Source organism: Lithobates pipiens, unplaced genomic scaffold (genome assembly GCF_037356315.1).
Source record: "Lithobates pipiens isolate NorthernLeopardFrog02 unplaced genomic scaffold, aLitPip1_a1.2 Scaffold_13, whole genome shotgun sequence".
NCBI classification, from domain to species: domain Eukaryota; kingdom Metazoa; phylum Chordata; class Amphibia; order Anura; family Ranidae; genus Lithobates; species Lithobates pipiens.
Window position 1 is genome coordinate 32,602,979 of NW_027507718.1, and position 14,392 is coordinate 32,617,370.

General features: G+C 41.6%; 1 protein-coding gene across 4 annotated transcripts in view; it reads left to right on the forward strand.

Moving 5' to 3' along the window:
- Positions 1–14,392, forward strand: part of APBA1 (amyloid beta precursor protein binding family A member 1) — a 224,896-nt gene that overhangs the window by 180,744 nt on the left and 29,760 nt on the right. For 3 of the 4 annotated variants that reach the window (XM_077474965.1, XM_077474964.1, XM_077474962.1), the window contains 3 exons: positions 6,741–6,773; positions 8,500–8,586; positions 13,683–13,868. In XM_077474965.1, coding sequence (XP_077331091.1) covers positions 6,741–6,773; positions 8,500–8,586; positions 13,683–13,868 — 306 coding nt within the window. The remainder of the gene's footprint in view (positions 1–6,740; positions 6,774–8,499; positions 8,587–13,682; positions 13,869–14,392) is intronic. The other variant, XM_077474963.1, reaches the window with a different exon arrangement.

Below are 14,392 nucleotides of genomic sequence, written 5' to 3' on the forward strand. Positions count from 1 at the left end.
CCCCCTCCCCTCTCACTGGCCGAATGGGACAAGACCCGAACACCTCCTGTCTGCATGCGCAAATGACGTTAAATTTTAAAACAAGGGAGGATGGCGGGTTGATGTGCAGAAGGGGCATGGCTTAAGCATGGCGCCGTTTGTGGGACGTTGTGTATACGTAACTGAAGATGCCTTTTCCTCCGCCCTGTTGGGGCTGGAGGGAAGATTAGCGGCTTTAATCCCATCCTCCATCCAAAGGGATAGGAAGCAGGTAGTTCCCCCTCCCCACCTTAGACCCTTTACCAAGGGAACGGTGGGTAGAGGATGAGGTGTTACCCTCAGGCGATCAGGCAGAAAGACAAACTGATTGCTCCTCTGCAGAGGAAACGCCGGTGGATGAACCCTTTTCAGCCTCACAATCTGAGAAATTGCTGGTACAATCTCTTACGGAGATGGTTTGTTCCACTTTCAAGCTGCCCCTAATTGAGTCAGCTGAAAGTTAAGTTTCTTCTTTGGGTTCCTTAAAACCGTCTAACTTGTCCGGTGGACAACGCACAAATGCTTAAGGATCCAACAGATAAAAGGTTGTAATTCCTGTTAAAATCCTCTTTTTCTTTGGATGGTGCGGTTACTCAGCCTGCAGTCGCTGCAGTAGGCATCTGTCAATCCCTAAAAGACCAGTTTAGACAGGCCCTTAAGGAGGTTCCTGTACAGCAAGAACGGGATTTGGCCAAACTGCAAAGAGCGTTATGTTTTGCCATAGACGCCATTAAAGATTTTATTCACCAGGCGTCCCGCCTTGCGCTTGTGCTAGTACATATGCGTAGGATCCTGTGGTTAAATTGGTCAGCTGAAGCACCATGCAAAAGGCTCCTGACTGGTTTTCCTTTTCATAGGGATCGGCTATTTGGGGAAGACTTGGTCAAATACATCCAAAAGATTTCAAGTGGGAAAAGTACTCTTTTGCCAGTAAAGAGAAGGAATAAAAACCTTTCATTTAAGCGGACTTTTTCTCCTGCGCAAGGGGCATCCACCTCTAGACAGTGGTGACGGCCTCCACCGTCAGAGGCTAGAAGAAAACCTCGGGTCAGGCCCAGGCACAAAAGAAGTCCTGGGGGCGGAAACCTGCAAAATAAAATTCTAAAGCTTCATTATGAAGTGGCGCCCCTGCTCGCCAGGGTGGGGGAAGACTTCTGCAGTTTTCAGAAGTCTGGCAAGAGGAAATTCAGGACAGATGGGTCACCTCCACGGTAACCCTAGGGTACAAACTAGAATTTTGGGAGGTTCCACTGTCTCGTTTTCTGAGGTCAAACGTTCCCAAAGATCCAGGGAAAAGGCAATCTTCGTTCGGGCACTGTACTGATTACTGGCTTAGGGGGTGATCATACAAATCCCCACAGAAGAGCAAGGTTTGCAGTACCAAAACCGAATGGAGATGTCAAACCCATTCTAAATCTAAAGAATCAAAATCAGTTCCTGAAGATCTGCTCTTTTTGGATGGAGTAGATCAGGTCGGTGGTTTCTATCCCACAAGGAGGAGAACTTATGGCATCTATTGACATCAGGGATGCATATCTGCATGTCCCTATATTTCCCATTCCCCAAAGGTTTCTGCGGTTCGAGGTAGAACAGCATCCTTTTCAGTTTTTAGCCACGCCCTTCGGGCTAGCTACAGCACCCCGGGTGTTTACAAAAGTCCTGCCTCCACCTTTAGCCAGGTTAAGGGCACAGGGTATAACAGTCTTGGTGTACCTAGACGATCTATTGCTAATAGATCAGTCGGTGGCCCATTTGGAGCAAAGCTTGCGCATTAAAAGCAAATACCTGGAAAATCTGGGTTGGATTCTCAACCTAGAGAAGTCTTTACTAAAGCCGGTAAAAAGGTACTTGGGTCTGATCATAGACACAGCCCACAAAAAGGTGTTCTTTCCTCAGGCAAAGATCAACGCCATAAGAGCGCTGGTGCAGATGGTCAGGTTGAAAATAGATCCCTCCATTCACTTTTGCATAAGGTTGTTAGGAAAGATGGTGGCTTCATTCAAAGCAGTTCCCTATGCCCAGTTCCATTCGAGACAGTTGCAAAGCAGTATCCTATCTGCTTGGAACAAAATGGTTCAAGCTTTAGACTTGCCAATGCGGTTGTCCCCAAAGGTGTCAGAGTCTCAGTTGGTGGTTGGTAACCCAAAATCTTCTAAAAGAAAAATCCTACAGACCTGTTATCTGGAAGGTGGTAACGACAGATGCCAGCCTTTCAGGTTGGGGAGCAGTGCTAGAAAAGACAACTGTCTAGGGACAGTGGCCAAGAACCGAAAGGACCTTGCCCATCAACATCCTAGAGATTCGGGCAGTGGGTCTGGCCCAGAAGGCCTGGACATTGAGGTTACGGGGTTGTCCTGTCAGGATCCAATCCATAAATGCTGCAGCTGTAGTTTATATCAATCACCAGAGGGAGGTGAACCATATCCTAACTTGGGCAGAAAGGAATGTTCCGTGCCAGCAGTTTTCATTCCCGGAGTAGAGAATTGGCAGGCGGACTTCTTGAGCCACCAGCAGTTGCTCCCGGGGGAATGGTCTCTTCACCCCTTTTTTCAGACTGTTTGACAGAAATCGGGGACTCCGGACGTAGATCTTCGGCTGTCCAGGTTCAACATGAAGTTGGTCAACTTTTTGCGCAGGACGAGGGATTCACTCACATGCGGAACAGATGCATTAGTGACCCCGTGGGATCAGTTCTCACTGATTTATGCATTCCCCCCTATTCAGTTTCAGCCACAACTTCTTTGCAGAAGCAAACTGGAAAGAAAGCCGGTAATTCTTGTAGCCCCGGCATGGGTTCTGGTATGCAGAAATTGTAAAGATGATGGTGGGGGATCCATGGTCCCTTCCACTACGTCCAGACCTACTCTCACAAGAGCCGATATTCCATCCTACCTTACAAACGCTAAATTTAATGGCTTGGCTATTGAGACCCACATTCTGAAGAAACGTTGGCTTTCCGGGTTAGTTATTGCAAGGAAACCAGCTTCCAGAACTATATATTATAGAGTCTGGAGGGCTTATGTTTCCTGGTGTGAGTCCAAGGGTTGGCACCCTCAGAAGTATAGCAGAATTCTTGCCTTTCTACAATTAGGGGTAGAGATAAAGCTGGCCTTGAGTACTATTAAGGGCCAAGTCTCAGCTCTATAAGTCTTATTTCAAAGATCACTTGCTTCACATTCTTTAGTACGGGGTTTTATGCAAGGGGTGATGCAGCTTAATCCGCCATTCAGACCTCCTTTGAACCCTTGGGAATTAAACTTAGTTTTGGCAGTGTTACAAAAACAGCCATTTGAACAGATACAGCATACTCCCTTAGTCCTTCTGACAAGGAAGTTGGTGTTCTTGGTTGCTATATCCTCAGCAAAGAGGAATTGGCTACTCTTTCTTATAAAGAGCCATAATTGATTATTCACAAGGACATGTCGCGTCCTCGTCCAAGTTTTCTGCCAAAAGTGGTCTCAGGTTTTCACCTGAACCAAGATATTGTCCTGCCATCATTTTTTCCAAAACCATGTTCTAGGGAAGAGAAGTCACTACATTGTCTTGATGTGGGGAGAGCGGTCAAAGTCTATTTAAATGGCGAATGCCCAGATCCGGAAGACTGATGTCTTGTTTGTGCTGCCAGAAGGTCCTAGGAAAGGACAGGCAGTGTCGAAATCCACTGTCACTAAGTGAATTCGGCAGGTTCTAATTCAGGCTTATGGTTTAAAAGGTAAGATTCCACCTTTTTCAAGTCAAAGCGCACTGGACCAGAGTAGTTAATGCTTCTTAGGCAGTGCATCACCAGGCCTCCATGGCTCAGATCTGTAAGGCTGCAACTTGGTCTTCGGTACATACATTCACCAGGTTTTATCAGGTGGATGTAATAAGGCATGAGGATATCACCTTTGGGCTCAGTGTGCTGCAGGCAGCAGTATAGGTCCTCAAGTAGCAGTACCCTACGGGTTGTGTCTCCCTCCTCTCAAGTACCATTGCTATGGGACGTCCCATATAGTTAATAACTATGGCTTTGTGTCCTGTGATGTACGATAAAGAAAATAGGATTTTTATAACCGCTTACCTGTAAAATCCTTTTCTTGGTGTACGTTACGGGACTCCCCTCTTTCTGGGGTTTAGGTGTGCTTTGCTACAAAAACTGAGGTACTCCTGGTAGGAGGAGGGGTTATATAGGGAGTGAACTTCCTGTATTGGGTATGCCAGTGTCCATCACCTGAAGGTGCCTATACACCTATATAGTTAATAACTATGGCTTTGTGTCCCGTGATGTACTCCTAGAAAAGGATTTACAGGTAAGCTGTTATAAAAATCCTATTTTTTGGTGAATGGGTAGGGGTACAATGTACCCCTACCCATTCACATAGGGGTGGGCAGGTTCTGGGGGTCCCCTTGTTAAAGGGGCTTCCAGATTCTGATAAGCCCCCCGTCTGCAGACCCCTACAACCACCAGGCAAGGGTTGTGGGGGCTCTTGTCCCAAGCCTGCCAGGCTGCTTTCTCGGATAAGGGTCTGGTATGGATTTTGTGGAGTTCCCCTTAAATTCTATGCCAGACCCAAAGGGCTGGAGGTATGGACTTTTTTTTCTTAATTCTATCATAGGGTTTTCCTTCCTCGCTTCAATACACTGTATTATATACTGTACACTGACTGCACACAGTGTGTGTGTGTATGTATACTAGACTGCCTGCACTGTATATATAGTCTACACTGAAAGCAGAGTGTGTGTGTATATATATATATATATATATATATATATATATATATATATATATATATATATATATATATATATATATATATATACTGGCCACATTGTGTGTGTGTGTGTGTGTATGTATGTATATGTATGTATGTATGTGTGTGTGTATATATATATATATATATATATATATATATATATATATATATATTAACTGCCTGCACGCCACTAACTGACCTCCCTCTAGCTAACGTTCTCTCTCTAACGTTCTCTCTCACTGCGATCTCGCAGTGCATTATGGGGCATTCCGTGGGGTGCACAAATTTCACACGAACGCCCTATAATGTCCGGCATTCGCTGAACATCAGGCTCATTCCTACTTATTATATACATTTGTAGTTCTATGGGGGCTTCCACATTGACTAATATATTAACAAGTCCCACACGGAGTCTGATTATGATGACTGGAGGTACACCAATCAACTGCCCTTTGTCTTACAAAGCTCGAAAGCTGAAGTATTATTGCTTGAGGTCCTTTCACATGGGCGCAGAACCATTTTTAATCCATCTGTTGACAGATGAAAAACAGGCAGCGTGCATTCCTATGGGCAAATGGATGTAAATGGATCATCCATTTACCGTTTGCCTGTTTTTCATCCAAAGGATGGATGAAAAATGGACAGACAGAACACCAGTGTGAAAGGACCCTTAGGCTTTTGATACTTAGTTTTGTTTACTTAACTAGACTAGTGGAAGGTGTTTTGCACTGTAAACTGAATATATTGTAAAACACATTATTATATAAATTTGTATTTTTTCCTTTTTTGTACTTTGCAGCTCTGTTTTTAACATACTTTATATGGGTATCAGAGCTCTCTGTTGCTTTCTTATGTGAATGCAACACTGTGCATGGAGTTGGGTGTTCAGGACTCAGAGGACTGAGAATAATCAATAGCATTAAATGGAATTTCATAGAAAGCATACCCCAATCAAATGGCATAGGAATAGAGAATTAGAGAGAATTGTGATATTTGGTATTACCTCAATTACCCCAATGTCCAATTGTTGAGATCTATTTGTGTCTTGCTAGATACTTACATTTAATGGCACCCATTACCTTCTTCTTTCCAAACATTTACCAGGGAGTTGTACAAAGCCTAAAAAAAGGATTTAAAGCACCTCAAAACTTTGCATCTTTAATAACTTAAGTTGGCAAATAAAGGGTATCATTTAAACTCCAAACTTCCTGCTTCAATCGATGGCTAATACAGAGCAATACTCTACTACTGCTAAATATTTACCATGCTTGGTTTGGGAAATCTTACATTAGATAATTAATACAAGAAACACAAGGATCTATGTTTTTTCTGGGTCGCACAGACGAGGAGGCATATACTACTAGCACATCAGCCTCATCTCATCTTTCTCATGGACAAATATAAGTTAAATTCAAGACATTAAATTCAATATACATTTACAACCGGAAGCTTTTGAAATCCTTTGACTTTCATTTATTACATTTTAGAGGTGTAGGGTAACCTACAACTTGCAGTAACCCATGATAACCAATGAGAATTCATCTGTTTCTACTCTGATAACATTAAGCTAAAATCTGATTGGTTGTTATGGATTACTGTACTTTTCATAAAAACATGAAATGCACTAAAACGTAGGAATGAAGGGTCACATTCCCTACATCTTCATTTGTGCAATGCTGTATCCATATTTAAATATCAGTTATCTCCATTGCTGTTACTTTTATGTTTCACCCAGGGCAGTTTTTGTTTGAGACGGTTAAAAAAAAAATAAAAATCCTTGTTTCCTAATTGCTAATTTGATGTAACCTGCTGGAAAGTCTACAGTTGTGATGCACAGCATTGACCAGAACTGGAAAACAAAAACATTTCGATTTTCTCTGTCATATACACCCTTGATTTCTCCAAGCCCACTATATCCCCATTTAGAATTCTCATCTGTAATCTATTCGCTAACCATATTCCTGTCTCTGTTTATTTCATGCTAAGCAGATGGCCCAGAAATTAGCCAAAAGCAGGAAGAAGGTGCAGTACTATCTCATCAGTTTGATGTTATGCTTGTTTACATTTTGTTTTTTGCATTTTCTTTTTTTTCTTCATTTTTGTTTTGTAACTACCATAGTTTTCTTATATTTCACAATTTGCTGTTTTTCTTTTCAAATAGCCATTTCTCCTCTTTTTGTCACTGGTCATCTATTCATTTCATCAGTCTTATGATAATTTTATATACAGTTGGGTGAAAGATGACCATCAGAAATTGGTGGTAATTTTAGATGCTTGTTAATTTGTTACATATGTTCAGGCCTGTGTTTTATTGTACTTGGCAAATACCATAGCTGCAACCAAGCATGAAAATGAAATGTAAGCATAACTTGACAAAAAGATGTTGGAAATACATGTTTCATTTTCTATTTAATTTGATGTTGCTTTTGCATTTTACTTACTAGTTCCATTTATGTCTGATGATTGTGCTTGTATTATTCTACTTTTGTATAGAAGAAAAGTCGTCCATCAGAACAGTGCTGAAACCATGCTTAATAAACCTATTATATATATATATATATATATATATATATATATATATATATATATATATATATATATATATATATATATATATATATATATATATAGATAGATATATATATATATATATAGATAGATATATATATATATAGATATATATATATATATATATATATATATATATATCGATCTAGATAGATAGAGATATATATATATCTCTATCTATATATAGATATAGAGATATAGATATATATATATATATATATATATATATATATATATATATCTATCCCTATATATTTATTTATTTTTCTTTGTCTGTATTAACCCTGTCTCTTTACAGAAGGTCTTGCAGTTAAATGCAAATCCCACATATACTGAGAGGGCCTCAGTAAAATCATGTAGTCTCAAAATGTACCTGTAGAGAAAAGTGTTAGATTTAGGCCTCATTAATGCAGGTGTACCAATCTGTACAACTGTGTGAAATAGGCCGAAATCCATTTTTTTCTCTATAGGTATATTTCGAGGCTACTAACATTAGGTGCTTTTTAACATTGGCAGTAGGGGGCCCAGATTTTATATGCAGGTCTCGCATTATACTGCAAGCTTTGCTTTAAAAATTGATTCACCCTGTATTAATATTATATGAAATTATTCCACTTGTCCTCTGTCCTGAAGGAAGATTATAAAGAACCTATCCTCCTAGCTGCTGTCATTTTTTTTATTTATTTATTGTTTTGTATTTCAGGGGTCTTCAAACTATGGCCCGCAGGGCACACGTGATTGGATAATAAAATCAGCAGAGCTTCCCCTCATTTCAGATCTACCCCTTAGATTTAGAGGGACTGCACTTGAAAGTGCACTTGCAATGCAAAATTGCCTTTCGTAAATAACCCTCTTTTCTGTTTTTGCTGCCCACTTATAATCAAAAGCAGGTTACACGTTTATGATCACAAACTATTTTTTTTATTGCTGGAAGAACTTGACACGTTGTGCCATAAATATAAAAAATTATGAAGAGGAAATTAAAAATCTGTTCACAATCATGTATTTAAGGACTGTGTATAGTGTGAACTACAATCTGCATCTTTCTTAAATTTTGAGTCATTTAATATTTTTCGTTTCTGTTCTTATAACAGAATTGGTGTTACGATTGCCTGTCATACAGCAAAATAAAAATTGCATTTCTTAGATTCTTAATGCTTTTTTTGTTCTATTTTTTTAGGCTGCAGAAGGGGAAGCTCAGCCAATGACAGAAGTGGACTTATTTATTTCTACGCAGAGAATAAAAGTATTGAATGCTGACACACAGGTATGTATAAATCACTCTGTCAATCTATTTGGCTAGTTTATCAGTAAATGACTGTACATTTTTCATTAAAAAGAGACCGCTAGCAGTTATTTTTTTGTAGATCAAGGACGCTGAGTCCTTGTTTTATATATTCTGCAAATAAGGATAAGTAAAATCATTATTAGAAAGGTTTTTACTGTCGGATGAAGGCGGTGAGGTGGTTGGGCTGTAACACTAATCTTACAAGAATCGCTCGCAATTATTGACCTTTCAAAGTTGTATGCTATGATGTTAAACCTTAGCTGTCATCTGGATTAATCTTTGGTGATGTATACTATAACATACAAATTCCAGGGAGCGATTCTTCATGCTCAGACACCTCTTTTCAGGCTTGAACTGGCGTCTCAACTTAAAGCAGAAATTTGGGTGTGCATATTTTTACATAGTTACATTGGTTGAGCTTGGATCGTAGTTAGAGGTCGACCGATATATCGGCTGGCCAATATTTGACCATTTTTGATAAATCGGCATCGGCCGATTTATTATCAAAATTAGGCCGATATTTAACACTGAACGCCACTCCTCCTCCCTTCTCCACACTCAGTGCGGTGCTTGAAAATGTGTGAAAATGACACGTAACTGAGGGAGGATCTGTCAGAATTTAGCTTGATGTCGGGGGTGGGCGATGCCAATATGGGACCCAGCAGCTATCAAACACCAGCCAATGGGATGGGATCTGGGCGGGCCACTATGTATGTGGCCCCGCCCCTTTTCTTAAGCAGCCCAATCATTGGCTGGTGTTAGCTGGTCCCGCCCACCCCAGCCAGGTCCCGTCCGCCCCCGACATTAAGCTCAAATCTGACAGCTCCTCTCTCCTCTCTATTACTTGTCAGTTTCACACACCATTATACTCGGCTCAGTGTGAAACCTGCCAGTGCCATCTGCCAGTGACAACCAGTGCCTCCTGCCAGTAACAACCAGTGCCACCTGCCACCACCAACCAATGCCACCACCAACCAGTGCCACCTGCCAGTGCCAGCCAGGCCACCTGCCAGTGCCACTGCCAATTCTGACAGTTCCTCTCTCCTCTCTGTTACTTATCAGTTTCACACACACTCAGCTCAATGTGAAACCTGCCAGTGCCATCTGTCAGTGCCACCTGCCAGTGCCAACCAGTGTCACCTGCCAGTGCCATCTGCCAGTGACAACCAGTGCCACCTGCCACCACCAATCAGTGCAACCTGCCAGTGCCACTGCCAATCAGTGCCACATGCCACCACCAATCAGTGCCACCTGGCAGTGCCACTGCCAATCAGTGCCACCTGCCAGTGCCAATGGTGCCACCTGCCAGTGCCAATAGTGCCACTTGCCAGTCCCAAACCAGTGCCACCTGCCAATGCCAATCAGTGCCACCTGCCACTGCCAGACAGTGCCACGTGCCAGTGCCAACAAATGCCACCTGCCAGTACTAAACCAGTGCCACCTGTCAGTTCCAAACCAGTGCCACCAACCAGTGCCAAGTGCCAACCAATGCCACCTGCCAGTGCCAACTGTCAGTTCCAAACCAGTGCCACCAACCATTGCAACCTGCCAGTGCCATCTGCCAGTGCCAATCAGTGCCATCTGTCAGTTCCAAACCAGTGCCACCTGCCAGTGCCAGCCAATGCCACATGCCAGCGCCACCTGCCTAAGCCAACCAGTGCCACCTGCCAGAGCCAACCAGTGGCATCTTTACTAAGGACATCAAGTGTGTGGTAGAGTGACAGGAGCAAGCAGGGAGGCGTGGATTGGGTGTGTTTTTTTTTTTTTTTAAATCGGCCTAAAATATCGGCCACAAAATTCTGCATCATATATCGGCCATCGGCCACCCCAATTTCTAAATATCGGCATCGGGCAGAGAAAAACCCATATACGTATGCATGTGTCAATACATGGAAGATCCCTGTGGAAGATAGAAATCCCTAAAGTAGGCACTACTACAGTGATTGCCACTGGCTTTGAGTCTCCTACTGCGTGACTGTTCTGCTGTTTAATGAACACAGAAGGTACCTTGCCCAGCACAGGCGCCAGTTTGAGCACACTTTATATTTTCTCAATGAATGCAAAGTTTTCTCTGACTGGACGAGATGGAGATTGTGATGTCACTGCCCCACCTCTCTATCTCATCCAGACAGAGAAGTTTGCGTGCATTGAGAAAATGCAAGGTGTTCTGTAAATGGTGTTCATGCAGCAGAGCACATGCTGGGCATGAGACCCAGATACCAGTGGCAATCATTATAGTAGCGTATAGTGGCAATCACTATAGTAGTATGCTGATAGGTGGATAGCGCACAGAGGCAGCTCATCAGTGTGCTGCTTCTTTCACTGTCCATTCACAGGCTGTAGAATTGAAAGACCTGAAAGTGTAAATTAACTTCAGTAGAGAAAATCAGGTCTCCTGCCTGCCTCTATAGCAGAGTTGTGCAAGTCTATCTTCACATGGAGTTGCAGCCATCGGATTCCAGTTGCAAAAATCAGATTATTATTATTAATACCTGCAAGAAAAGTGGTTGCCTGCAGTTAGGGATAAAAGGCTGGGCCTGGCCTTAGTCAGCTGATTTTTGCCACTGGAATCTGGTGTCTGCATCTAAACACCTGTGTGACTGGATTGACATAAGTAGAGATAGTTTGACGGGTGAAACAATCCCTTTTACCACTTGCCGACCGCCGCATGTATATATACATCGGCAGAATGGCATGGCTGGGCAAATGAGTGTACAGGTACGTCCCTCTGAATTTGCCGCCGTGTGGTCAGTCACGTGCGCGCCATCAGTGGCACGTGCGACCCTGCCAGGAGCTCCATGAGTAGGATCGTGGGTCCCGTGGACTCTATGTCCGCGGGGATACCCGCGATCATCTCACGGAGCTGAAGAACGGGATATGCTAATGTAAACAAGCATCTCCCCGTTCTGCCTAGTGACACTGTCACTGATCATAGCTCCCATAGCTATGATCAGTGAAGTGTCATTCATAGCCACGCCCCCTAACAATTAGAATCACTCCCCAGGACATACTTAACCCCTTCCTAGCCCCCTAATGGTTAACCCCTTCACTGCCAGTGTAATTTTTACAGTAATCAATGCAATTTTATAGCACTGATCGCTGTAAAAATTACAATGGTCCCAAAAATTGTCCGATGTGTCCGCCATAATGTCGCAGTCATGATAAAGATTGCAGATCGCCGCCATTGCTAGTAAAAAAAAAATGTATAAAAATGCCATAAAACGAACCCCTATTTTGTAGACGCTATAACCTTTGTGCAAACCAATCAATAAACGCTTATGTGATTTTTTTTTTTTTTTTTGTGATAATTTTTAATGCAACACTAAAACAAATTAATGAACAAAACAAAAACATTTTTAAATTTAGGTGTGACAAAATAGGAAAAATCAGGAAACCAATTATTAAGGGGAGAAGAGGAATAATTAGTTAATTAGGATTGCTTAGTGTAAACTAAGGGTTAATATTACTTGGCATGTTGCTTAATGCACATCATATTCATTGAAGTTTTATCCCTTTGATTTGCAGATGAATACAACTTGGTAGATAAAAAAGTAACACTGTCAGGTGGTCTATTTTTGACAGCAGTAGCTTCTAGTCAAAAGCTGCCAGCAACGAGGGGGCGAGCAACAGAAGGACAGGGTGTGAAACAAACTCCCTGTGTTTTTTATGGTGTGAGTGTGTATAGCACATTCGGTGTCCACAACTGGTTGAAATGTATTTTTAAATCCTATATTTTCTATGAATTGTGAAAAATATCGACATTTTTTTTAAGGGAAGTTTAGTGCAAATGAGCCTTTTTTTTTTTTAAATGTTGTTAAACTACAGATAAAAAAAAAATTATATCTTTAAGTGGCACTCGGTAGCATAGATTTTTTTAAAAACTGCTATCTGGTAGAGTATCTCCCCATGTAAAAAGGAATGGTGGAAGGGGGGGGGGGGTGTTGTTTCCTGCAATGTCCCAAGGAAGATATGTGCCCCACCAAGAAATCTTACCTAAATACAGGGGAAATTAGACCTTTTTAGACCTTTGCTTAACAGCAGAGGCCTGCAGACATTGGGGTTTATTTACTAAAGGTAAATCCACTGTGCACTGCAAATGCACTTGGAAGTGCAATCGCAGTAGATCTAAGGGGGGACATGCAAGGAAAATAAAAAAACAGCATTTTTGCTTGCACATGATTGGATGATAGAATTTAGCAGAGCTGCACTTCCAAATGCACTTGTAGTGCACAGTCGATTTGCCTTTAGTAAATCAACCCCCATTGTCTGCAGGCCTCTCCTGTTAAGCATATATATTTTTTATTATACAGTTTTTATTAAATAATCAAAAAACAAAAAAAATATGTATTCCTGGGTACCCTCAAATCAGCCTAATTAAGGTCGAGTTTGAAGTGGTTAGGTTTTGTCTTGATTATCTCTTCATGGGGCTCATCAGCACTCAAGGTCCAGTATGGCTTGGAACATAATGTTATATACTAGTAGTGGTAGAATTTGAGAAAATTATTTTTTTGGCTAGTATAACTCTGCAAGATTTCCCACAAATTCAGCCTGTGTGCCGTCAGTGTTGGATACTACTGTACGTTATTGTGGCACTGGTCTTTCTTAATGAATTTGCCATAAGAACTAAGTTTGTGTAAAAAGATAACCGGTAAGTCATTTCGCTGCAGGCTTAAGTCTTTTTATGTTACCTGCCTCCCGTGCTGTATTGCATGTTGGTATGGCCTAGGGTATTGCGGGTTTTCTGCTTTGTCTACTCAGTGTGTGGGCACATACGATTTTAGTTGTTTGACACTTAGCTAGAGCTGCTTGAGGACAGGCCTGGCCTTCTGGTCTGTTTACTTCTTTCTGTCAATTCTCTTTCCTATAGAAACTGGGTCTTCACATGCCTCGTAGCTGACTGAGTAACTGTCATCTTTGACATTGAGGCTAGGAAAGTTAAATGGGGAAAGAAATCACTCTAGTCTATGTAACAGAGCCCTAGCTGTGCCTCAGCTTCAGCAGGCTCAAGAGGCTGAGTCTCTGTTCTTCTGCCATACTTTCCCTTAATTGTCTGTTTTCATGCTGCTTTTCTGTAGGAGACAATGATGGATCACCCTTTGAGGACAATATCATACATTGCCGATATTGGAAATATCGTTGTCCTGATGGCACGCAGACGAATGCCACGCAGTAACTCTCAAGACAATGTGGAGGCTTCTCACCCATCCCAAGATGGAAAGAGACAGTACAAGATGATCTGCCATGTCTTCGAGTCTGAAGATGTAAGTACCATATTTCTTTACATTGTATGTAGGTGTTCAACAGAAGACAATTGTCATTGCATCACAAACAGGGTACACCTGAGACCGTAGCAAATATCTGAAGCTCTGACTATATCTTATTCAGAGAAGGTAGTTCGAGCCTGCATATTTAATAGAATAGCAACAGATAATTTCTCTGTACTGGGTGACTGCATTTTGGGTAGGAATCTTAAAGCCGTTTGGTTGCATGCATGGCCACTAATAAATATATATATATATAAATATATATATATATATTTAATGCCTTGTAAAAATATTCACCCCCCTTGGTATTTTTTTTTTTGTTTTGTTGCCTCACAACCTGGAATTAACATGGATTGTTTGAGGATTTGTATCATTTAATTTACAGAACATGCCCAGCACTTTAAAGATTTTTTATTTTTTTTATTGTGAAGCAAACAACAAATAGGACAAAATAGCAGAAAAGGTCAATGCGCATAACTATTCACCCCCCTAAAGTCAATACTTTGTAGTGCCACCATTTG